This window comes from Adiantum capillus-veneris, chromosome 2, assembly GCF_014529385.1.
Source record: "Adiantum capillus-veneris isolate H3 chromosome 2, ASM1452938v2, whole genome shotgun sequence".
Lineage (NCBI taxonomy): Eukaryota > Viridiplantae > Streptophyta > Polypodiopsida > Polypodiales > Pteridaceae > Adiantum > Adiantum capillus-veneris.
This window is the reverse complement of record NC_140932.1, coordinates 94,682,735-94,709,715: the sequence shown is the minus strand read 5'-3', so window position 1 is coordinate 94,709,715 and position 26,981 is coordinate 94,682,735. Positions and strand designations below refer to the sequence as shown.

Here is a 26,981-nt window from a genome sequence, read left to right as displayed (position 1 = left end):
ACGTGCATATGATACACATCTCTTTGAAAATGGTGTTTCGTTTGCTTTTCTTGTAGAGGGTCTCGTACTCTCATAAGAGTTGTACGTGCATATGATACACATCTCTCCAATTTCCCATAGAGGTTCTTTGTGGAGAAGATATAAGCTTCGACTGAGACATAGAAGTTCTTTGTGGAGAGGATATAGGCTTCGACTAAGATATGACTAATTGAAATTGTCTATAGGAGGAGGTGAGGACAATGGACCAAAGAACATTAAATATTCGTGTGTGAGAGCACACATGAGGAAATGAGGAGGAAGAATGAACTCAAAGAGCAGATCTTACAATTGAATTTTCTTTTATCTCTCTCTATGCTAACATGGCATTTTTTACAAAGCCGAAATTTGAGTCCAAATTTTCCCTAATGTATTTGTCAAAATATGGGACTAGGTCATTCTAAGGTATATGACTAGGTTGAATGATCCACCTTGGGGGAAGTAAATTCAAAAAGTCAAAAATGGGTCTTCCAAGTAACAACAAAGAATTTATGTAGTGTCAAGAAGCATTCTTTTGAGTACATAAAGTTGTGTTTCTTGAGAAATGGCTACTCAAACTTTGAAATAAAGACATGTAAATATGTGCAAAATCGATTGTTGCCCAAAACTCCACCTACACCTAGAACTCATGCAAGCACATCAATGGAAGGTCAATTATGCAACGACAACGAACATGAACAAGCTTGATTAACAACTATCAAATATTAACGGATCATGCAAGCAACCCATAAGTTTATGAGTAAAGAGAACTAAACAAAAATTGACGCTAATTAGAGCTTGCATACATAAAGAATTGATGATCTAAACCAGCAAAATCATATACTAGAGGGTAATTTATACAGGTGATCCAAGGGAAACTCTAAGAGATGTAGATATATCCCACATCATTAAAAGTCATGTTGAGCCTGTATAAAAGGCACATCTTATTGATGCAATACACCATTAAAACTTGCCATAACTCAAAGCTCAAAATACACTCACTATTGTGAGTTTGGGAGAGGACAAGAAAAAAGTTGCCCTGACTCCAAACTCAAAAATTTACTTTATGGGTCCAAGTTTTCTATCTTAGATGCTGATTGACTTGAATTAAATATCTTATCTACAAACACTATGCACTTTATGGTTAGCTGAATCCGTAATTGCTAGCATAAGGTCACTACACTTTGCTAGCTACAAGTCACACTTGTTCTTCTTGATATTGGTTAGAGTCTTCTTTAACCTTAGCAATCCTCCCTAACTTACCTGTCCTCACAAAAGAATGACCTCTCTAACTTTGAGAAAGAGGTCATTAGATTCAAGCAAGCTACGATAAATGTTTGGAACTCGGAGCACTTCACACACTACATGGTAAGAGTTCTTAATTATGATATTCCTTATTTACCTCATGTTGATTTATCTACAAATAGGGTTGCATATTTACTTCAATACTCGAGTATAATTTGTGTTGTTTCACTCATACATCTCTTCCAAATGCTATCCATCCATTTGAAAAAACTTTCCTAAATAGAAACTCCCATGCATGTGGATGATATATGTTAGTATGATGCTGGCACAACAAACGGGAGACGCTCCCAAACGAGCCCATGTTTTGCAAGGTGAGGTATACAAGCAAAGATGAACCATTCATGATCACGGCGGTTTTTGAGAATGGCCCACAACGTATCCTTACCCTCACTCACCAAACATTGCATCCATAAAGAGCTTTCTTTGTCCAAGTTCGCCCATGGAAGCTTGCTCACCACATGCCATTTCACAACAAAGGGGTGATCCTCCACCTCGAGCTGCATCACTGCTTGTAACTTGATGTCTATGGCATATGCCACATCATTGACGATAGCTACGCTTTGAGGAGCACCACCAGTAAACCAGAGATCATGCGGCCACATGTCCGGCACAAGCGTCCACGAGTTCGTTATGGGGTCATAGAACTCACCTGATTGGGGGAGGGTGCTTGACATGCCTTGGGGCTCGCCTCCTACCACAAAAAAGCGCCTCATCATTGCAAGCCTGATGGTTGAAACTTCCTTTCAATTTACATGGGTGGCAGCATCTCCCAAGTCCACGTCTCCAAGCTGAGTCTCTCTGCACTGTTTGCGGCCATGAAACCATAACCTCCAGCAAAATACACATGCTTACCAACATGGGCAGCAGCAAATCCGTAGCGACCCACATGATGCATGGGCCTCCATGGAGTTTCCTTTGGGGTAAGCCAGCGTATATGCCACAAATCGAATCCTTGAAGGGAACCAGGCGCACATGACAATGTGCCCTCCCCATACCCATCCTCAGCTCCACTACACGTTTGGCCATCGCCAGCGGCCCCAAGACGAAAGCTCGCCTTCACCAGCAGCACCCGCCCTCCAGTAGTAATTACCTGCATCGTCGAGGTGAAGATATTAGCATCCGTTTTCCTGTACAGCACCCCTCAAGAAGAATGAATGGATACTGTGAGTACGGAGGGCAGGGCGCGAAAGGAAAAGCCAAGTAAAGTAGTGATCATCTTCAATGTCCAGCACGAAGATGGCCAGGAAATGGGGCCGGCGCAGGCGGGCATCAGGGTATTGACGCAGATGCAGAGGCCCAGGAGCGGGAAACAACTCGGCAGCGCGCCACCGCGTCCAGAGGTAGCTTGGCCAAGCAGAGCTTGCCCAAATCTGCAGGCAAGCCCATAATATCGGGGCCGACATCCTCCACTTCTGCCGTTCTCTAGCTCGATGGATGGCGCTACTGATGAGGGCCAATGACAGCAGTGCGTCGAGACTCGAGAGCCGAACGAGCAGCAGAGGTCGGGAATGCAAGTTGAGGTGCTAGGGAAGGAGAGCTTTGGTCTTTTTCTCCTCTCTCACTTTCCAAATGCCGGGTCCTATGGCTACTCTTGAATTTGACCAAGGAAATTTCTGCACATTTTCTTAACATAAGGCATTAGTCACACGATGCATAGTTATCCGTTACATTTTGAAATAGCTATGTCTCATGCATGGTCACACATGCATCAATTATTTGTCTTGCAAGCAACTATGCAATGCTTCTTGTAACTATGTTGATTTTGGCATAGTTGCATCAGTAACATCTTACTGAGAATTGATGCATGTGTGGCCACATCCTAAGAAAAGAAACGTCAAGAACATAACTGTACTTGGTATACTTTACCAAACATATTTCGGCTATTAAATATAGTTTCTAACTTCCTTGAAAAATCTAGAAGCTCAAGGGTTCAAAAGCATAAAGGGAATACTCAATTCAATGGAGAGCACTAACTTGTTGCTCAAGCATTTCTCTTAGAAGGTTTTCAATTCAAAAGACACAATTTTGGCAAGCTACAAAAGGAGCCATAAGAAAAACTAAACTCTTCACACCACAATACACATGCTAAACGTATAGGATAGTATACGATGCATTAACTACATATGTGCCATATAGAAGTATGGTGGAGATTTGGCATTGTGTCTCTCCAAAATTTATTAAAAACCAAAGTAGTTCCTTGCCCCATTGTCAATGTTGTCCATCCTAAAACATAGGCATAGAGATTAAGAGCAAGATATGGAGCCTCTAATTCTTAGCATTGTGAATGTAGTGTTTTTTTGTAAAGACTACGTCGTCAACCTGTTTATTGTTATGACATGCAAGGCAAGCAGTCAAACCATACAAAGAAAACATTAGATTCTTAATAAACAAGAACCTTAAAAAATGATTAGTATCCCTTGATTTCTATAGCATGGGGTGTCCTGCCCTCTCTCTTTTTCTCCATCTCTTTCTCTCCTCTCATTCTCTCCCGCTAAAACCAAATTTGAAGCTACCTCTTGCTAGGGGGATATTTTTTGGCAAGTGCTTTTTTGGAATCCGTCAAGCAGATTCCAAAAAGATTATTTTATCTCTTCTCAACTTTATTTCCTCTTTTGATCCTCTCTCTCTCTCTCTCTCTCTCTCTCTCTCTCTCTCTCTCAGATTTTTTCCCTTGGTAAACACACCTCGATCCCACATCGTCGTCACCATCCCTTTTGCTCCTTTTTTCTCTCCCTTGACCCTCTCTCTCTCTCTCTCTCTCTCTCTCTCTCTCTCTCTCTCTCTCTCTCTTAGATTTTTTCCCTTGGTAAACACAGCTCGATCCCACATCGTCATCACCATCCCTTTTGCTCCTTTTTTCTCTCCCTTGACCCTCTCTCTCTCTCTCTCTCTCTCTCTCTCTCTCGGAGAAGTATACACTTAAATCAATTTACATCAAGATTAGTGCTAACAAAAAGAGAGATTAAAAGTTGTATAACCCAAGATAATCCAAAACATCTTTGCCAAAGGTCCAATTCCTACCCAATCTATATCAACTTCGCCAGCTACAATACATGGCGAAAAATGTGTCACAAAATTGTACAATCTTGGGCTTCACTCTAAGTTTGGATATATGCATTCACAACTAAGAGCATTGTAGACATGTACTTTGCTTAGCACGGGTTGATGTATGAACATGTTTTCATTTTGGCTCAATCCAAGAACTCTCAAGAAAATAAAGTACAAGTGCTTGCAAGCCAAATAGATTTTTTCTTGGCCTCCCTATCGGTAAAATCAGGGCATGTGCAATAGGGTTCATCCTTGATGTGCACCTCATACACCCCCATATGTCCATCTATTGTGTGATGCTCAATCTTGAAGACTACATGTGCTTTGTCTACAATGCATTTCTCTTCAATCCCCTTAGCCTTTAAACAAAGAGCGAGACCAATTTTCTTAGCTGCCTCCTTTGAAATGGAAGTTCGAAATTTGACTCTTATGCCATTTCTTAGTATTGAACCACTGTTACTTGCTTTTGTTGAAGCGGAAGAGGAATCACCTCCACTCCTAAGAGGAGTTGGCATGGTTGTTGCACTCTCTCGATCTCTTCCAACTGTCTCCACTTGAAATCCTCCTTCAAGTAGTACCTCAACTTCTTCATCTGTGAGATTTGTTCCTAGATCAACTGGCCAAAACCAAATCCATTGTCTGAATAGCCCATTTGGATGTTTTCTATACAACTCAAAGGATGGTGCAGGAGTCCCTTTACTATATGCCACAATATTTTGTCCACATTTTTTTTCACCATTGGGAGTGTCACTGCATGTCACACGACTACCGATAGGGGTTCTTCTGATTGCCCACATAGCTTCATTATCCTTTCATTCCAAAACACAAAACTTCGTCTTCTCTTTGGAATTCTCACCCCCATCTACTACCCTGAATCTTTCGTAAAAATGATCTTCCTTGGCCTTCCGTGTGTTGTGCGGTTTCGTCTATTTGCATTGTACCCTGGCCTATGTGTCGATTCATCCTAAACATCAATCACAATCGATAGCCCTCACTTTTGTTGAACGATTTCTTTGTCTCCTTCAACTGGGGTACGAGCCTTATACATGGGTGTTCCAGATGTAGCCTCATTTATTACTCTTATAACTTGTGTTGGACTAGAGGAAACTCTTTCCTTGAGCCTCTCTAGTGAAGTAACCCTTCCAATATGTTTACCTTGAGAGTAAGGAAATGCCTTCGTGCTTTGTAGTATTGCATTTGCCGTATATGAAGTACATGCATCATACAATGAGGATTTTCTTTTGAACCCTTTGCTTACAAGCCAACTACCATGCTTGCTCTCGGCTAAGTTGGTTCTTGAAGTGTTTGCCCCATCATCACTTCTCTATATTGCTAACATGATGCTCCCCCAATGTGCAATACATACCTCCCACCAACTCAACCAAGAGTCTATTGGGGTATAAAGCCCAATGTGGTCGCCCAGGTAAGTGGGCGGGCCGCCAGGTATGTACACATATTCTTTTGTTAAAACCTAATAAGAACGCACTATGCTCTACACATTACAGTAGAGCGAGTTCACCATATCGTCGTGCTCTTCTTCTCGCACTCTCTCTCGCGTCGCACTTCCGCTCGTACTCCTTCAACTGGTATCATAGCTCAGATCAAGGCTCGGGGCAGCATTGCAGGAAGCCAAAGTCACCTGCTCAAATTGGAGTGAGATTCGATAGGCGAAGACATGGCCCCAAATCCTGTGGGATGGCCCGAAGCGCTGAGTGTGCTCAGAATTTCATTCTGAGGTCATCTCGGCCACCGTTCGGCTTCGACAAGGTTCTGCACAGGCCATTTTCGACTACGTGGTCTCGGCGGGTGCATATCCGGACTATGCAAATTTGGGGTTTCGGCCTACGACTGCAAGTGCTGAGGATATTTGCATTTCCAGAGTGCTGATTTGTGGTTGTCTACACAACGAAGAACGGCTCACAGTTCTTGGAGGCGTGTCACATACGACACGGGCGCACCTACACACACACTGTAGGCGACATCCACTAGTTCATCAGGTAGCTTGTGTTTGCTGCTTGATATTCCAAATTTCATCCTGACATTGCAGGTACTTCCACATGGGATGTATTGTCAGAGATGATATATGTCTGTTGAGGGTTTGTTGGCTGTGAGTCACGCAGCAAACAACCGCCGCAGCAGTTACAGCATACAGTGGGAAATTTGTGGATGTATGACTTTGTGGGAAGTCTATGTACTGTCAGATTTACTGCAGCCTTTGTTGAGGGTCGAGTGAGGTTTTATTGAGCTGGGGGATTCTCGAATGTTGAGATCCTTTCGGTGATACAGGTCTTGGAGCGATCCCTCGAGCACCCTTAGATAGGCAGCTAGGATGTATTGACTGTGAGTTAGACAGTTGGGATTGCATCTTTGCTTTACTGCCGTTGAGGCATTATTGCAGTCTATGCTTACAGGACAGTGACAGTCAGTACAGGTGCAGGACAGGTTTACCCGCAACTTACACTGTTAGAGAGACAGTGTTTTTTGAGCTGTTTTTGGTCAGTTTTTTAGTACACCAGAGCCATTTTACAAAGGAGACTCTGTCGAAATTTCTGTAGAATCTGAAGCTATCTTGGTTCATTTGACAGGTTGATATTGGTTCAGAGGTCAGTTTACAGGGGAAACTCTGCCGAATTTTTCCCAGGAAAGTAAACTACTGTGAAGCGTAGCTATGGCTGGATCACAGGACACTGCTCTTTACAATATCAGGAAGCTGGATGGAACCAATTTCCCATTGTGGAAGAAGCAGATTTGGCATGTGTTGGTACAAAAGAAGCAGATAAAACCTATAAATCTCAAAGGGATAAAACCAGAAGATATGGACGAAGATGAATGGAGCGAAATGGATGAATTGGCACTTTCTACCATTATGCTGACTTTGGCAGAAAGCGTTTACTTCAATGTAGCAGACGAGATGTCGGCTTATGAAGCATGGACAAAGCTGAGTGATCTTTATGAGAAGCAGAGTGCAGCTTCAACACTGGCTTAAGAAGCTTGTTGACTTGAAGATGAAAGAAGGGACACCTATGTCCAATCATCTGAATGAATTCAACACTATCTACAGTCAGTTGTCAGCTCAAGGTGTCAAGTTCGATGAACCTGTTAGAGCTATGTTCCTATTGATCACATTGCCGGAAAGTTGGGACACTTTTCGCACAGCTTTGAGTAATTCTGCACCTCCAGATGGTTTGACCATAGCAGGTGTAGAAGGCAGTCTTCTTACTGAAGAAACCAACAGAAAGACAATGGACAAAGGCAAAGGAACAGCCTTATTTGTCAGGGGAAGGACCAAAGAAAAGGACAAAGGTGGAAAGAGGAATCAGTCTCGTAGCAAGTCCCGCAGTGCTGAAGGCAAGAGTGACATAGAATGCTACCATTGTGGCAAGAAGGGTCACATGAAAAGAGATTGCAGAGAATGGAAAGCAGAAAAACGCAAAGAGAAAGCCGAAGACCATGGTGAGAAGAACAAGTCCTCAGTGAAGATTCAAGAAATAAATGTGACAAACACTGTTGCAGAGGATGACAGTCTAGTGTCAGGAGACATCTACTTCTTGAAGAATACAATGGACTCAGCTCTTCTTACAGCATCTGATGGACATGCACTAAGTGACTGGATTATAGACTCAGGGGCATCACTTCATGTGTCTCCAAACAAGGAGTGGTTTACCTCTTATGTGACCACTAAAGATCATGTTCAGCTAGGCAATGGGCAGACATGTGAGATCTTAGGTGTTGGAGATGTTCAATTGAAGTTTCAGAATGGCTCTTCTTTCACGCTGAAGAATGTGAGACATGTTCCCGCAATTACAAAGAGCTTGATCAGCACAGGTTTACTTGATGATGCTGGCTATGTCACCACTTTTGGACAAAACATGTGGAAGATATCCAAGGGTTCTATGACAGTAGCACATGGAGTAAATTCTGGAGGACTTTACATGATTTATGTATCAAATGTCTCTAAAAATGTAATCAATGTAACCGAGCAGCCGAACATTTCTTTGTGGCATAGCCGGTTAGGACATATGTCCAAGAAGGGAATGGAAATCTTGTCTCATTCTGGTTATTTGCCTTGCTTTTCATTTAATGATTTTGAATTCTGTGAACATTGTCTGTATGGTAAACAAACACAGCAGCCACATAAGCATAGAAGCAGTAGAAGAGATACACAATTGGCACTTGTTCATAGTGATTTGTGTGGACCTATGCCTAACCTATCTCTAGGGGGAGCTTCTTACTTTATGACATTTATAGATGATTACTCCGGGAAAGTATGGGTTTACTTTCTCAAGCACAAGGATGAAGCGTTTAGTGTTTACAAAACGTTTGTGACACTTATGGAGAATCAGAGTGGCGAGAAGCTTAAATGCTTACGCACTGACAATGGTGGAGAGTATGTTTCAAAGGCCTTTCAGGACTTTTGTGAGTCAAAAGGTATAAAACGTGAACTTACTGCTCCTTACAATCCTCCTCAAAATGGTGTTGCTGAGAGGATGAATAGGACCATACAAGAGAAGGTCAGAAGTATGTTGTCTAATGCACAACTGCCAAATGGGTTTTGGGCTGAAGCTCTATCAATAGTTGTTCATCTTATAAATAGATCTCCTAGCAAGGTTTTGCAGAAGGATTCAGTGGCAGAGATGGTATGGTCAGGCAAAATGCCCTCATACAAGCATCTCAGAGTCTTTGGCTGTGAGGTATATACTCATATTCCAAAGGAATTTAGGAACAAACTTGAGCCAAAGAGTAGAAAGTGCATCTTTCTAGGCTATGGTAATTTTGGTGAGATGGGGTACAGACTTTGGGATCCCAAATCCAGAAAGGTTATCCGCAACAATGATGTTCACTTTAATGAAGCCAAATATCATTCTAAACCAGAGAGGGTTGAGGAGATTAGAAGAGTTGTCTTCCAAGAAGATGGACCTGCACGTGCAAGACAAAATGTCAGGGCTCAAGAGGAGCAAGGACAGGATAGAGTGGAACCAGAGGTTGTGGCTGAGCCTCAGCCACCTATTCTGCGTAAATCAGGACGTATCTCACGACCTCCTGATCGGTTTTTTCCATCTATGAACTATGTCATGTTGACTGATTGCAATGAGCCTTCATGTTACAAGGAAGCAGTGCAAATGAAGGACTCTGAGAATTGGCAATTGGCCATGCAGTCAGAGATGACAGCTCTGCATAAAAACCAGACATGGAAGCTAGTTAAATTATCACGGGGCAAAAAGGCTCTACCTTGTAAATGGGTTTACAGGTATAAGATCACCACTCATGATAGTCAGCCAAGATACAAAGCAAGGCTTGTTGCCAAGGGCTTTAATTAAGCAAGAACAAGGCATTGACTTTGATGAAGTCTTCTCTCTGGTGGTCAAGATGACTACATTGAGAGGCTTTCTTGCATTGGTTGCCATATTAGATTTGGTGTTGCACCGAATGGATGTCAAGACAGCATTCTTGCATGGTGATTTAGATGTGGAAATTTACATGCAGCAGCCAAAAGGGTTTGTTGAGAAAGGCAAGGAAGATTTGGTATGCCAGTTGTTAAAGAGTCTTTATGGCTTAAAACAATCACCGAGGGCATGGTACCATAAGTTCCACAATTTTATGCTTTCTCAAGGCTACAAACGTAGTGAGTTTGAACATTGTCTATATACAAAGAAGCCTAAGGATGGCAGTTGGTTGATCCTTATTTTATATGTGGATGACATGTTGATTACTGGCAAGCACTTGGAAGAAATTTCAGCTTTGAAGTCAAAGATGGCAAAATCGTTTGACATGAAAGACATGGGTGAGGCAAGTCATATACCTTGTATGCGCATTGAGAGAGATAGATCACAAAAGTTGATTTGGTTATCTCAAACAGAGTATATTGACAAGGTTTTGCAGCATTTCAGTATGGAGAAGGGAAAGGCATTGAGTGTTCCATTGCCACCATATGTGAAACTTAGCAAACAAGATTGTCCTGTGTCTGAGGAAGGAAAGGCTGAAATGGATAAGATTCCATATGCGTCTGTAGTGGGTAGTTTGATGTATGCAATGATTGCTACACGTCCGGATATTGCATTTGCAGTGGGAGTGGTTAGCAGATATATGTCAAATCCCGGCAAGAAACATTGGGAGACAGTGAAAGGAATATTGAGATACCTGAAAGCTACAAAGATTATGCCTATATGCTATGGGAGTCAGGAGCTAAGTGTAAAGGGTTTTACAGACTCAGATTACGCAGGTGACTTAGACAACCGAAGGTCTACATTAGGGTATGTCTTTACATTGGCTGGTGGAGCAGTATCATGGCATTCTAGATTACAACATTGTGTTACTCAGTCTACTACAGAAGATGAATATGTTGCAGCATCAGAGGCATGCAAAGAATCAATTTGGCTTAATCGACTAGTAACAGATTTGGGAATCAAAGAAGAGATGCCTGTGTTATATTGTGATAGTCAGAGTGCTATACAATTGGCTCGCAATCCAGTTTATCACTCAAAGACAAAGCATGTGGATGTGAAATATCATTTCATCAGGGAAATGCTTGAGGATAAGAAAATTCAGCTTGTCAAGGTTCACACCACGGAAAATCCTGCTGATCTACTTACAAAAGGACTTCCCTCAGAGAGCTTTGCGCATTTTCGCAAGCAGTTAGGTGTAGGGTAGTACATCCCTTGTATATTAGCTTGTATAGTAGCTTCTATCACACTTAAAGTACCACATTGGACTTTAAGTGGGAGGTTGTTGGGGTATAAAGCCCAATGTGGTCACCCAGGCAAGTGGCCGGGCCGCCTGGTATGTACACATATTCTTTTGTTAAAACCTAATAAGAACTCACTATGCTCTACACATTACAGTAGAGCGAGCTCACCATATTGTCGTGCTCTTCTTCTCACACTCTCTCTCGCGTCGCACTTCCGCTCGTACTCCTTCAGAGTCTATTGCAGAGATGTTTTTATCCATGCAATTTTCATTTCGCCACCATTGTCGAAGTAGACAAGACTCTGCTGAAGCTGCCTCTTGTCAGGGGGCTAGACGCCAATTTTCGCACATGTCTTTGTGAGTTTGCTGAGATGAAGAGACAATGTACTTTGTGGTGTGTGCCGCCATGCTTTGTTTCCAATGAAAAAGGCAAGATCGCTCTCGATGTTGTAGAACATTGTCTTTGCCACCATTGAACATGATTGTGCAAACTGCATTCCAATTGGCTTGAGCTTCGTCCACCATGAATCCATGGAAATCCACTCTCTCACATCCATGACCCTCCATAACTTCATGTATGCACTACCATAAAAGATTTTGTGCTTCCATGTCTTCCTGTTTCATCTCACAAGTTGCAATAGTGAAGAGATCTTGCATGCTGCAACATAAGACAAGCACATTAGTAAACACGTTGCTGGTTGTTTCTTAAGATATGCCAAACTTTTGAAATATGTTCCTAAGACAACAAACCCTGGATCATAAATGTGGCATGCGATGGTCACCCAATCCGACACTTGGTGAGTGTGATCAAACTGCACCCAAGCGTGCCGAAGATCTCCAAGTCCACTTTGTCGCATTCAATTAACCAATTCCAATCCAGATGCAAGACCAGTTGTAGACATCTTGAACACAAAGCAATGCTCCGCTTTCGCTTCTTGCCCTCAAAACCTACTTTGTGGAAAAAATCATATCTGCAATCTCATTTTAGCCGCAACAAGGAGTCCATACCAAAGCTCTCCTTTGTTGACCCAATCCTAGTTGCAGCCACGGACCTTCGAAACCTGTATTTCAGAGATAAATTACTTTGAAATATTATGTCCAAATAAGAGAAACATGAAAGCATCCTCACCAGTTGTCCTCCACCAAGGGACCCATTGCCTCAACGACATTTAAAAATTCTTGCTCACCAAGTACATGGCTAGAGTCCCCCCTCTTGCATCAAAGTTGTCATCACAATTTCCTTTGGCGCACACATTTGTACCTTTCTTGCGCCTCCATGTCTATCCACACTTAGAACTCATGAAACCATTTCTTTGGTTTTATCGATGAGTCCTTTTGACGACCCATCCCGCATGTCATGTTGGTGAGTTCCTTGATGTACCATTAATCTACTCATGCTCTCATCCCTTGGCATGACATAGTATATGAAGCAATCACATGTACACAAACAAATGGGTGGTTGACCGCAATAGGGGCAAGTAAGCTTGCCACCAGGTCCGTCTCAAAACTCGCCCTTGCAAGGTAATTTTAGCATGCTGCCATTGAAATGTATTGTGTTTGACTTCCCAAAATTAACCAATTCGGGACAACTTTCTTTGAGACATTTTAGAGCACCTGCACACTGACTTTTGCAACACATTCCAAAAAATGCGATATTTGAGGTTTGCAGTTTGGTCCAATGGTGTGGATCATACTTATGTTTCATAGCATCCATTGGATGAATCTTTCCTAAGGTCGGTGGAAACTCAAACACCATGTTACCATTGTACACCTTTGGTATTTCCGACACTTGCTTGATTTCCACTATCTTTAAAAGAAGCTTCGTCAAAGTGTTGGGCTTCGTCATTGCATTAAAAAATGACAAAATACTTTTGTACTCCTTACCTCAATAGAGTTTTTCAATGCATGCTCTCCAAAGAGTTGTTCCTTTCTTGGACTAGTAAGGTCTATGTAGGGAACATCCACCAATGGAGCAGCCATGCCACTAGAATTTGAGACTGTATCATCTTCGACTAGCACCACAAACTTTGTAGAAAGAGATTCTTCCACAACATAAAACTCTTGTCCCAAGTGATTGCTTGTTCTCTCCATTGGCATTGTCAACTCTTCACTCCCAACCACGGTAATTGCATGCACAGCTGAAAAAGTTTGTGGCGAAACATGCCCCTATAGATATTTAACCCCAAAGATAATCTTCCCATTGGTAAAGGGAAAAGCCCTTTCGAGAGAAGGGAAGACTCTAGTGCATGACATGATAGTCGAGAAGAAATATGTTACAAGAGATTGAAAAGATGAGAGTGAAAGTGTTTGGTTGTGTTTAGAGGATTTAAGAGCATTTTATATTGATATTAGTAGTTATTAGTAATGTTTAATAATTTTTTGAAATTCATATTGAATTTTCTTTTTAAAATTGCATTGCTCTCTCTCTCTCTCTCTCTCTCTCTCTCTCTCTCTCTCTCTCTCCCCTCATGTGACCCGTCCCCTATCCCCCCCTCTCTCTCTTTCTTGCGTGAATCACCTCTCTCTCTCTCTCTCTCTCTCTCTCTCTCTAATGTGACCCGCCCCCTATCCCCCCCTCTCTCTCTTTCTTGCGTGAATCACCTCTCTCTCTCTCTCTCTCTCTCTCTCTCTCTCTCTCTCTCTCTCTCTCTCTCTCTCTGCGGCAAGGCGACGCGCGGGGGGGGGGGGGGGGGGGGGGGGGGGGGGCATGGCGACAGGGAGAGTGCGTAGGTGATGGTGAAGGGAGCAAAGGAAACGGGGACTACAAGGGGCAACCAGGGAGGGGGGGGAGCACATGACGACAGGGAGGGGACGTAGAGGGTGGTGAAGGGGGCAAGGGAGACGAGGATTGCAAGGGGTGGCCGGGAGGGGGGTAGGGACAAAGGGGGCAAGGGACATGCATGACAAGGGGAAGGGGAGGTCGGTGGGGCAACTGGGGGGTGAGGGGGGCAAGGGCCGTTGCGGGGCCGCTGCAAGGTCCACGTGGCAATCCACGTGGACCCTATAGCAACCCCTGCCCCCTTTTGTGCACGCCCCCCTGCATCCCCGCCTCCCTCACGTCCCAAGTGATTGCTTGTTCTCTCCATTGGCATTGTCAACTCTTCACTCCCAACCATGGTAATTGCATGCACAACTAAAAAAGTTTGTGGCAAAACATGCTCCTATAGATATTTAACCCCAAAGATAATCTTCCCATTGGTAAAGGGAAAAGCCCTTTCGAGAGAAGGGAAGACTGTAGTGCATGACATGATAGTCGAGAAGAAATATGTTGCAAGAGATTGAAAAGATGAGAGTGAAAGTGTTTGGTTGTGTTTAGAAGATTTAAGAGCATTTTATATTGATATTAGTAGTTATTAGTAATATTTAATAATTTTTGAAATTCATATTGAATTTTCTTTTTAAAATTGCATTGCTCTCTCTCTCTCTCTCTCTCTCTCTCTCTCTCTCTCCTCATGTGACCCGCCCCCTATCCCCCCCTCTCTCTCTTTCTTGCGTGAATCGCCTCTCTCTCTCTCTCTCTCTCTCTCTCTCTCTCTCTCTCTCTCTCTCTGTGTGTGTGTGTGTGTGTGTGTGTGTGTGTGTGTGCGGCAAGGCGACGCGCGAGAGGGAGGGGGGGGGGGGGGGGGGGGGGGGGGGGGGGGAGGAGGGGGGGGGCATGGCGACAGGGAGAGTGCGTAGGTGATGGTGAAGGGAGCAAAGGCAGCGGGGACTGCAAGGGGCAACCAGGGAGGGGGGGGAGCACATGGCGACAGGGAGGGGACGTAGAGGGCGGAGAAGGGGGCAAGGGCGGCGAGAATTGCAAGGGGCGGCGGCGGGAGGGGGGTAGGGACAAGGGGGCAGGGGGACACGCACGACAAGGGGAAGGGGAGGTCGGTGGGGCAACTGGGGGGTGAGGGGGGCAAGGGCTGTTGCGGGGCCGCTGCAAGGTCCACGTGGCAATCCACGTGGACCCTACAGCAGCCCCTACCCCCTTCCGTGCACGCCCCCCTACACCCCCCGCCCCCCTCACCCCCCCCCCCCCCCCCCCCCCCCCCCCCCCCCCCCCCCCCCCCCCCCCCCCCCCCCCCCCCCCCCCCTTTTGGACTCATAGTTACTCTTTATTGGCTTTCTAAAAGAAGCCTTAGTACTGAGTTGGGTTAGGCATACTTTCATTGTTTTCAGTGTCATGATGGAGACTTACCTTAAATGTTATTTCCATTTTAAAATATTAAATGGATCTGTCTATTTCACCTTTCATTTCACATCCTTACACTGCTTGACTTCACTTGCATTCTATTCTTTTGGACAAAAGCTTATAGGACACTTCGTGGGATGGCAATGAACTGTTCAAAATGGCTTAGACTACCTATGTCTTTGCTAGCGCAACTATTGTGGAAGGTAATTGTAAATTTATAATACATATGCATTAGGTAAGCACATGGGTTTTTTTTTTTTGGAAATGAGTTTGATTTAGCGATTTGTATTGTAGGAAGAGTTCGATGCAATGTATTGACTGCAAAAACAAAAAATCTACTAGTGAAGGGGAGTAGAGAGTATCACATGCACGAAGATGATTACAAGGCAAGCTATGATTTGGTTGTGAAAGAGACCGAGAAAATTTTTGTGCGAAAGGGACTAGAGATAGCAGTCATAGCCAATCCCAAATGGAACATATTTTTTTCAAAAATGCATCTTTTTTGTGGATTGGGGAGAGAAAGGTTGCAAAATGACCCCCTTCAGAGTCTCCAAGGTTACATGGGCGCGGATTAGTCCTTCGGAGTAAGTACTATCTACTTTTGACAGTGTTGTTTGTTCTCCTTAATTTATTAAGTATGTTATCCAATAATAAATTGTAAAAAACATCGCATGATTGACACATTGGCCAAGGGTGATGTGTCGTTAGTGGAAGCATCTATTCCGACAGAGGAGAAGCCCTTCTCACAATGGTTGACAATGCACGTATATTAGTGGTAGCTTGAAAGGTGAGTGTACTAACACTAGACTTTGGGGTCTTATCTAGTATTGCCACATTACTAATACTTAATGTGCAGGGGTGTATTGAGTGCGGCCAAAAATATAGAGGCCGAGAACTCCACGTTAAAGAAGCTACATGCACGCGCCGCACGTGATTGTGGTATGTCTCTAAGCAATGCACTGCATGCTTTTTGACAAAAGCACTTTGGCAAGGCTTTTGTGTGATGGAAGCAAACCATACGAGCTACCCACAACACAGAGGAGCATCCACATTTTGCTAATATTGTCCGATGCATGCTATATAGATATTGAACTATACAATATTAAAATTGTGTGTTATGAATGGTGGAGTTATTCCTCTTGTTTTTTGTAGATGGTGGTTGGGTGCTCTTAAAATAGGCCTTCGCAGTCCATACCCCGAGCATCCCAACGATGCGTGGGTGGATTCTGAGAGAGAGGAGAGCGGTCTCTATCTTGACGATTGGATAGAGAAGCTCCATGGTAAGGAAACATGGAGAGACTGTCCATGGTTTTTGGACTATTTGGATAGCGAATTTCCCAAAGACGAAGCTGAAGCATACAAGATAAAGTATTGTTTTTCTTGTTCAACTAATGTGTTTAATCTGCTATAGTCTCCTCACTTTTTTTGGACTTGCAGCATTGCACAAGAAGGTTAAGGGTAAGGGAAAAAGCAGAAGTTCCACCATCAATCAGCCTCCCACCGATGCCATTTCCCCTAGCATGACCAAGGGACATCGAAGCCCAAAAACTTCTCAGGACATACCTAAACAAGGTAAGACGAGAGGACGACCAGTCATCAATGATTTTTTAGAGTTCTCGGAGGAGTTTCAAAGTAAAAGGAGTAAGCATGAAGGTGGCAGGTCAGATTATGAGCAATGTGATTCTGAACGTCACTTGGAGTCATGAAGATCTAGTCCTTCCCAAGCCTCGAGATCCCGAGGTCCCAAGCGAACCATATCCATTTCTACTAGACACAACGAGGATACCCAACAAGTTTTTATTCGGCCACCCAAACCACTTGAATCCTTTCCAACAGGTAAGAAATGCCACCACAAACAAATGCCTATTTTGACAACAACAAAATTGTGATTTTGCGTTTGACACAGTTTTGACTCACTCTAACACACAAATGACAGAAATTTTAAGTATTGGGATAGTCCTAGTATATCTCAAAGAATCTACTGATGTATTCCATCTACATAAGGCTATCATGGATCCAAAGATTTCTTCTGAGTGAGTTTATGACACTTTGGCTTCCACTTTGAATTTGATAAGCACTCTCTCAATCTTCTTTTGCATGGTATCTATGTATTGCAGGAGCCTTTGAGTGATCCAACGTTTGATTGAATCTCTCTCACACTCTGGCAAAATGGAACCTGATCAATGACTTAGAGGGTTGTGACTTGTGTGGGAAGACCTTACCACACATTGCAAACTTGATTCCGACATTAGTGGCATACCCCGATGGAATGCATTCTCTATCAAGCTCGTTCACCTTGGCTGTAGAGTTTTTACTATTGGATGGCATAGTAGTCATGGCATCACTCATCACCGAGGAGTCCCGCTTACACGATTTTCGCCATCTTTGCACTATTTTTCTTTGTATGGTGTCATGCACGTACGCTGTGATAGATGACTTCACGGATCCAATAAGTTCTCAACCATTTCTCCACGAATGTCATGGTTGGTAGATATTGGTGTGTTTTTTGTTTGAAACGGTACTCATATTGCAGGTCAGGACCTTATTGCTGGTCATGGTCACAAGTAAAATTGAAGGCCTTCTAGTGATTCCACTATATGATTGTCAAGCAAGAGATGTTGCAGCTGACAACGATGGGTTCGAGTTTGATTGTGACATGATCCGAGAACCACTATGGGACTTTCCATGGATGCTAGATACCCTTGGAGAACCATTTTGGCATGGGGTGGAGAAGAGCTATTTCTTTGCTTGGTAAGTCTAGGAGGGCACCTTATGTTTGGTTCTTGCCATTGAACTAGTCCGCTAATGTGCCATTCAAATGTCTGCTAATGTTTGTGTCTTTGTAGACAGGTGGTTGTTGGGTACCTTCACAAAGGTTGGGAATGTAGTTTTAGATAGTCTAGGAGGTTGTGGTGGCTTGGAAATAGAGTGTGAGCATCTACAATGACATTGCATCAACATTGATCGGGACAAGAAATTATTTTTGGCACGTATTCAACAGCAATAGCGGCTTCCTACTAGTCTAGGATCGACTTATCATGTGGGCCACGTATCTCGTAGAGCACAGTCACAGCCACCCTTGTCTCCTTTACGACGTCGCCAAGAGTCGATTATGATATTTGTTCCTCCTCCGAGTAGACCTCCAGCCATAGTTCCTCGTTGGCTAAGCTATGGTCAACCGCTCTATCGGCCATTGTTTCCCACACTGCCCATGGTGCCCCCACTTGCACACGTCCCAGTAGGGCAACCCCCATAGGATTTGCGACCACCGGGAACCTAATTCCCGACTTGTATTGATTACTCCATATTAACTTATTTCTATGTAATGGCACACCTGAACTTACTTGTTAGTCATACTATGTTTTAATTTTCGCTCAATCTGATATGTGTGCTCTATGTTTGTTTTTATTTTTGTAACTATGTTTAATTTTTGAAGGCAAGTCAATCGATGGTGGTTAATCTTTGTCTTCGTAATATTTTAAGTGAAATATTGCGAAGGACATGATGTGAATGACCCTTGAAGTAAAGACGCTTAGGTTTTTTTATAAATAGCCAAAAGAACACAATGTTTCATTCATTCATTCATTCATTCATTCATGTGCAAGTCTCTCCACTGAGTATCTATTTTCTAAAGTTATTCCTTGAATTGTTTCTCATTCACATATTTACCATGCCTAGGCGAAATCGCAAACAATGCGATCAGTGTGGCCAACCCCCTCCCCGTGTTGACGATATCAATCAAGTTACGACACTAGCCAACAATGTAAGTATGATTTGGGGGGAACATGGTTTTCGCACCCCACAGGAGTGTGCATCCTTCGAATGACACGTGGAGACTTGGGTAGAAGTGTGGATGGCATACATTGTTGGGCATGGAATAGCCAATGGAGCCAAGAACAACGACAACAACTAGATCTCACCTTTCCTCGCTAATGTTGGAGAAATAAGGCCTTGACACCATATTAGCATATTGTATTGTTTTTTTTTCCATATCTAGCTTATTATAGTTGTTGTTTTATGTTGTGTACTCTAAACCCTTTTAATAATATTCTGTGGTGTTTTTATTGCAGTCTTTAAATGTTGTTCAAAATCGAATTTCATTATTATGGAGTGTAAACCGTTGAAATTGATTTGTTACATTTGTACGAGTGCTCACAAGTGTGACAAAATAGAAGGACACTTATCACGTTGGTGGTTTATCTTGTTGCCCAACATATATCGCAACAAATGAGAAGACAAGTCACATGTATGAGTGAGAGGATAGTGACACACAAAGCATTATAAATTATGAATGTTTGAGAGAGAGAGAGAGAGAGAGAGAGAGAAGAAGAAGAAGAAGAAGAAGAAGAAGAAGATGATGGAGAAGAAGAAGTTTGGGTGGTATAGTGATAGAACCATTTATCACTTTTTTTTACACACATACAACCATCGCCAAAGCACACACATATCTGAGAGAGAGAGAGAGAGAGAGAGAGAGAGAGAGAGAGAGAAAATAATGTTGAGAAGGGAGAAAGAATCTTCTTGGAATGTGCTCGCCGGATTCCAAAAAAAGTGTTCGTCAAAAAATGCTCACCAAAAAATTACGTCCCTCTAACTTTGTGGGGATCATGGAGCTATCCACATCAACGTGCTTAGAACATAATCACACACTAATTTTCATGAGCCCAATAATAAATCAGTGTACGATTATGTGGTATATGCATTGCATTTATCAGCTTGCAAAACCCAAGATGAACCCTATAGAATTCTTCATCTCATTATATCTTATTATTTATATAATTCCATGTTAAGCATCAAGAAATCGTCATCTTGCTCTTGCATGAAGTCAATGGAACACATGACATTGAGGATGGCCTTGTGTGATCTTCTACCATGAGAAACTTAAATGCTCTTGATGCACTATTTAGAGGATTATGCAACAAAATCTAATGGCTATAGCCTTAGAAATCATATTGTACATTGAAATAAGCATATTGAAGGGTTTGAATCTCCTGGGTCCAACATGTCGATCCTTATGTAAAGATTCTAATGATGATGATGACCATAATGTCAATATAAATGGAAATGATGACCAGGGCCATATAACCCTGTAATTTTATCCACCTTACCTATTTGTGATTGATAACAAAGGAAACTATTTTATTTAAGTAATAAACCTTGTATGGCTAGTCTAGTCTAGGTGGTAGACTTGTAAATCATATTTTATAGGGAGGGCAAGCATAAAGTGAGTGCAAAGTCCAATGCTCCATGCAAGGAAAAAAAACATTGAGGTGCACTACTACATTAGGGACAAGGTCTTTTGGAGAGGAGCTCCATAATATAGAATAGGTTGCTCACAGATATGTTGATACATGTAGACAAAGTGCATACACATAGACCTTGAGATTTATGATATTGCCATATGTTACTTTCCACAAAGGTACCATGAAGGGTCTCCATTTGACTAATTATTAGGAAATTATCAAATATCTTACCACCAAGGGTGTCTTGCTAGCAAGAGATTCTAATGCTCACATAGGAAACCGTCAATCAACTTCCTATAATACATTAAGAATTCAGTGGTTCATGTCCCATCCTAAGCAATGATATCCTTTATCCTTCTCTACATGTAGCCCATGTCTTTGGTTCTGCCTAGGGTCTGGAAATGTTTTGTGAACAAGAAATTCATTTATTCAAACATCTAAAAGTGGAAAATTTCACAAAGCAACCGAATCAATATGAATTATAGCTCAAGGAGATTCCCAATGGGCAATTTTTAAAGAACGAGGTTATCTCCAACTATTGATATCATAGAGAAAAAACCTTCTTTTTTCCATGAATTGTGTAGACTTCATAAGCTTGAATCTTTTTATAGTTTTCATTGACACGTTGATTTCCAAGCGAGTGACTTATGAAATGATGTGTTCATCTTAATGACACCATGGAAAGTCATACAAATCACATGCTTAACAAGATGACCCCAAAAAAGGCCCAAATACTATCTAAGCTCATAGAGTTTTTCTTGTGTCACATTGGGACTTTAAGAGAGGACTACAAATAATTTTTTGTGTGTCTAAGTCCTCCTCTTCTTGGTCATCATCCATAGGTTCATATGTTTCATTACCCTGAGTCTACATTGACCAAAACCAAATTAAACAAATTAACATCTCAAAACAATTAATACAATATGATTTTTTTAGACTTACTGCTAGTAGAGATCCGACTATTGAGTCAAATTGTTCGCGAGAGATGTGATGGTTCTCCAACAACCATCGCCAAATATCGAATTCTGTGTGTCACTCTTGATACTTGACCATCTCTCTGGTCAAGCGAGCTAGAGTGATATTTTTCTAAGTAAGCAATAACAAAAGAAATTCATAAATTAAACCTTTTTTCAAACAATGTAGGATCCAATTCAAAAAAATTTACATATTTGTCCTTCCAAGCTGCTTTCCCTTTCGAACCATAGTGTGTGGGAGTTTGTCTGGCTCGAGCTTCGCGATGTTGTCTATAGGATGAGCTCGTTTTGCAGCTTGTTCGCCCTTTTCTTGCATGGCCCACTTCCACTCCGAATCTGCCATGTTGCCTCCGCAATAGCTCTTATTTGGATTTGCAACTTGGTTGGCCATTACGCACTGTACACTTGATTCCTTGCTTTTCAAAACTGTTTTAATGTATCCCTCCAACCATTTTGCTAAAAAACGCTCATTCGGGGCATTTGGGAATCGAACATGTAATGCTTCCTCGATGTAGCGTGCATGATCGAGATGCCTGTCTCTGAATTTTACAAAACAATTTTTATACCTCGGGTGTATAGGAATCTAAAGATGGCATCAAAACGCTCTCTCTTGTGTTGTACCAAAGTCCACTTTGTCGCCATACTTTACTCTATAGTAGCACCCATGCGTGTCTAGCATGGGTGCGTCAGTATCCTTGTCCTCTACGGCTGGGCGGCACACTCTGAAATAGGGGACACTATACCCCCCCCCCCCCCCCAACTACCAAAACAAGCAAAGCCACATGATCCCTCGCCGCTCCCCCTCTCTCTGCACTCATCATCGCTATCCTGAGAGGAATGTCGACGTGCACGCTACCCGAAGAAGTACATCAATGATGCTCGGGGGAAGCATGAGTGGAATGGAGTGGGTGGGGTCCTCGGATGGAAGGGGAGTAGGACCCTACGATGGAAGGGGTGTAGGTTGGTAAGAAGGGACTATAGAAGGAGGTGTCGGTATTGCAAGGCTCTGGATGTAGGTAGTCCCTCCTTGGCTCCCCCATGGCGTGGTCTTCTGAGAAAGATCGTAGGCCGCAAGCTGATGTGGAGTGTAGCGTCCAAACAATCCCTTCGTCAAATGGAGGTACTCATCTCGTAAAGAGAGTGCTCGTTGGAGGCTTGGAGCTACCATCAGTGGAGGAACCTGGGTAGGCCGACACCTCCGTAGGTGTAGAAGGTCCATGCCTGCAAATAACAAAGAGAACCCTACACAGACTTGGGCCACTAGAGACGACGTCCACCCTGAATGGAGACCCGTTTGGGATGTGAACCAACCAAAAGAAGAATATGGTTTCTCCTCACCAGATGGTGTCTCGTCTAACATCTACATTAAAGATTGATAAGTATCAGGACCTAACGCTATATCTAATCTACATACCTCTACATGTCTACATCCAATCCACTCTCTACACCTAAACATACGTATTCATCTACCCCTTTATATATCTCTCTATATCTAGCCCTTTCCTCTCTTTCTCTCTCTCTCTCTCTCTCTCATGTATAGAGAGGGTAGAGATGGATAGAGATTAAAGCTTCGGTCACTACTTCTCTTAGCCTTCAAAAAAATATACTCAAGTAACAACACCCATGGTTTTGAATATTCTTTATTGCAAAGAGTAGTGGAGTGGGTTTAACAGTGCTAAGTTGGCATCGGTTCCTATCAAACTTGCTAATAGCTCAATAATGGTTAAGCCATATAGGAAAGTCTAAAAAGACTCCATTATTAAGACCGTAGTTCTCGATGGTGTCCCTCGAACCCTATAAAGAGGAGTGCCAACGGAGATAATAAATCCCAATCCCACTTACCCTATTGCAATGAACAATTCCAACCTTTTGTAGATTAGAGGAGTGCATCTCTTCTTAGGTAGACAAGAAACAAAGTTAAGCTCTAATCACTAGCTATTGATCTCTACCTCTCTCTCTATCTCTATGCCCTCTCTCTCTCTCTCTCTCTCTCTCTCTCTCTCTCTCTCTCTCTCTATCTGTACTCTTTCTTTCTCTCCCTCTCTCTAAATCTCTAGTCTCCCCTTCTCTCTCTCTCTCTCTCTCTCTCTCTCTCTCTCTCACTTTATCTCTACTCTCTCTCTCTCTCCCTCTCTATCCCTCTTCCTCTCCCACTCTATCTCGTCTCTCCCTCTATCTCTACTCTCTCTTTCTCTCCCTTTGTCCCTCTCTACTCTCTCTATCCCTTTCCTCTATTTCTCTCCCTCTCTCTCTCTCTCTCTCTTTATTTTTACCTCTCTCTCTCTCTCTCTCTCTCTCTCTCTCACACACACACACACACTATGTTTTTATTTTTACCTCTCTCTACTCCACATTGGCTCTCCTCTATATCTATTTAAATCTCTATTTTCTTCTCTTTTTATAATTCTTCTTTCTCTCTCTCCATTCTACTCTTTTTATTTACACTTGTATTTTTTGTATTCTTTTTTCTACTCTAATATTTCTTTTTTCTATTCTAATCTTTAACTATTCTACACAATCTCAAACAAACCTAATAGTTTACCTTAACTTGTAGACACGGTTGACGGTTAGGTTGAGCATCCAAAGTAATTCGCGGTAAGTCCCCCTTTAAAAAAACTCTTTCCAAAGAGGTATAAAATTGTGTGTGTATGTGTGTGTGTGTGTGTGTGTGTGTGTGTGTGTGTGTGTGAAAGAGGAGAGAGAGAGAGAGAGAGAGAGAGAGAGAGAGAGAGAGTTTGGGGAGAGGTAGAATAGGGGAGATGCTTGGGGGAGCAGGTGCGATGGCAAAGGGAGTTTGAGCAGGGTATGTTGTAAATGCACGGCATAGTCTATTCTCCCCTTCTTTTTTAGGTGCCAATTATTACCGGAGCATTACCGCAGATATTACAGTGAACATTACTGCTACTATTACCGCGAGGCCTTTTCAAATAGACACAAAAGTATCCGAGGTAGCAAGGGGGTACAAACCACCTCCCTCTATGCTTAGATTATAAGATGTCCTATCTATAGTCTTTTAATGTTTTTAATAAAAAAAATTTAAATGATAGTTTAGTAACTTTTGTACTAACATACTATTGAAAAATTAGCCATCTACTCTAGTAATTATTTAGTGTATAGAGCACATGAGTATTTTTACTAATTTTTTATTCCTTTTGTACCACTTACTATTGAAAATTTAGCCATCTACTATAGTAAATATTCTAGCTATAGGACCCATGTATCTCTTAAATTATTTTAGAGCTTGTTTTTAAGTTAGTATAGTTCTCTTTAATTCTAACTCTCTTTCACGCGTGTGCAATACGACTGGGATGATCATGGCTCTTCAAACGGACCTGAATGTGATCAATGGCTCAAGGACAAACTCCCTTGCCCTTGCACCAAGTGCAAACGAGCAATCTCTTGATTGAGCGGCATTGCTTTGGAGCACGTGGAGAATGAAGGGCTTGGACATCCTCCAAAAAGTGTTCGAGTAGATGAGAGCGCCTCCCACCCCTCACTTGAAGAGGTCCCCCATTGTTCTATGTTTGGTGGTGGTGCTCTAGTATGCAAGGCCGAAAGACAATGACAAGAGCTATTCGAAATAATCATGGCACATGGTGACCCTCCCACTATCTCTACTTTGACAGTTCCTCCACACGCGTCTCGGGGACACTTTGAGCTTGAGGATAAGCACATGTTTGACATGGTTGATGAGTTATTGGCTCACAAAGCCAACATGTGCAAGGAGGATTGTAGACCATGCACTCGACAGGCAGTAGCACAACAGAGGATAGGTTGTTGTCGAGTACTCGAACACCTCTTTACCATGGGGCACAGTACTCAATGCTCGAGGCATTGTTGAAATTCCTCAACTTGCAAGAAAAATTTGGTTGGATCAATGCAAGTGTAGATGCACTACCTGGGTAAGTTCTATCCATGGATTTTTATACATGGCACTTCCTTCATGGCGCGGGTTTGCATTTGTATTAATAATCTTTTTTTGTTGTGGTTTGATGGGCAAAATGCTTCCTAAAGATCACCACATGCCTATGGATTTCTAATGAGCTAGATTGTACGTCATTGCACTTGGCATGGAGTATGAGCGTGTTCATGCATGCATCAACGATTCCATACTATATCGTAATGAGCACACACATGCCACCTCATGTCTCGTGTGCGGGGAAGCACGCTACAAGATAGGAGTGAGCAGGGCGCACCTGTTTTGCAAGGTATTGAGACATTTTCCACTAATCCCTCGCATTCAACACATGTTTTAAAGCAGGTCTATGGTGGAACTTCTCACATGGCATGCCAACCATCACTCAAATGATGGAATGGTACGTGCATGTGCTAATCCATCTGCATGGAGGTACATAGAGACTCAGTGACCAGAGTTTCAGCTAGAGCCTCGACACTTGAGGCTTGAGCTGGCAAGTGACGATGTCAATCCCTAACACCAAGTTCACTTCATGGAGCACTTGGCACATGTAGTGATCATCAACTACAATATTCCACTGTAGGAGACAACCAAGAAGGGCAATATAATTATTTCCTTGTTTGTGCCAGGAAAGTATAAGGTGGAAAATATTGATGTCTACCTCAAGCTCCTCATCGAGGATTTGGAGGAGTTATGGAGAGGTATCACCGTTGTAGATGTCTCACTTCCAAAGGAGAGGAGAGAAATCATTGTGAGGGGGATCTTTATGTGGACTATGCACGACGATCCTGGGGTTGGAATTTTTTTTATGTTATTTTCATTCTCCTCTCTAGTTACCATTTGTAGTTTGAAGCTTCTATCTAACAAAGTGTGTGCAGGGTTGTCCACATCGCGCCACAATGCTTGCCCTCCTTGTGGGTCATCATTGGTGATGGAGAGGCCTTGCGCAAGGTAATTTATCCAAACAACCATCATTTCTTACCCCAAGGCCATAGCAAATACAAGGCTCCAAAAAATGGGAAGACACCTCTAAAGTGTAAGATGGCAGATTGGGCAACTATTTGGGATGAGCACTACAACAGTGATATGGTGCCAACTACTCCACCAAAAGGTATGTCAAGGTATTCCATATTTTTAAAGCTTTCATATTAAAAGGACTTAAAAATACAACACCTCTTGGATCCCATGCACATATTCAAGAATGTAGCTCACACCCTGTGGGTCCACATTATTGGCCAAAAAGACTCATTGGGGGTGAGGGAGGATTTGAGGGCCTTAAAACGTCTCCCCGTTGTTACCATATACATGTGATAGTGATGTGTGTGAACACACTAGGACCGCCGGGGCATTTTTCCCCTCTTTAGGAGGTTTTTCCCCTCGTGCATGTATATACGCCCATCACTCTAGGGCTATCTATCATTCCATTGCACACTAAGTAATACACTCTCTGTTGTGTGCCTTGAGCTTCCTTCATCTTCTCCAAGCTGTGTGCATTTCCCTGCAACCCTAATTCCAATAATTGGTATCATAGCACGTCACGTCCCGGGCTTAGTTTCCAACATTGCCAGAACACCTTTGCTCATTTTCTTAGATTTCAACAAGCTTTGGCGAGCTTCAGTAGG

General features: G+C 42.7%; 1 protein-coding gene across 1 annotated transcript; it reads right to left on the bottom strand.

Moving 5' to 3' along the window:
• Positions 1 to 1,498: 1,498 nt before the first annotated feature.
• LOC147463222 (uncharacterized) lies at positions 1,499 to 2,864 on the bottom strand. The gene has a single exon (XM_086528233.1). The coding sequence runs from the start codon at positions 2,414 to 2,416 to the stop codon at positions 2,069 to 2,071; it is 348 nt and encodes a 115-aa protein (XP_086384359.1). The 5' UTR covers positions 2,417 to 2,864; the 3' UTR covers positions 1,499 to 2,068.
• Between the last annotated feature and the right edge of the window lie 24,117 nt (positions 2,865 to 26,981).

Excerpts from the sequence above, each read along its gene's own strand:
- LOC147463222 (XM_086528233.1), bottom strand. The coding sequence starts at position 2,416 with ATGCAGGTAATTACTACTGGAGGGCGGGTGCTGCTGGTGAAGGCGAGC.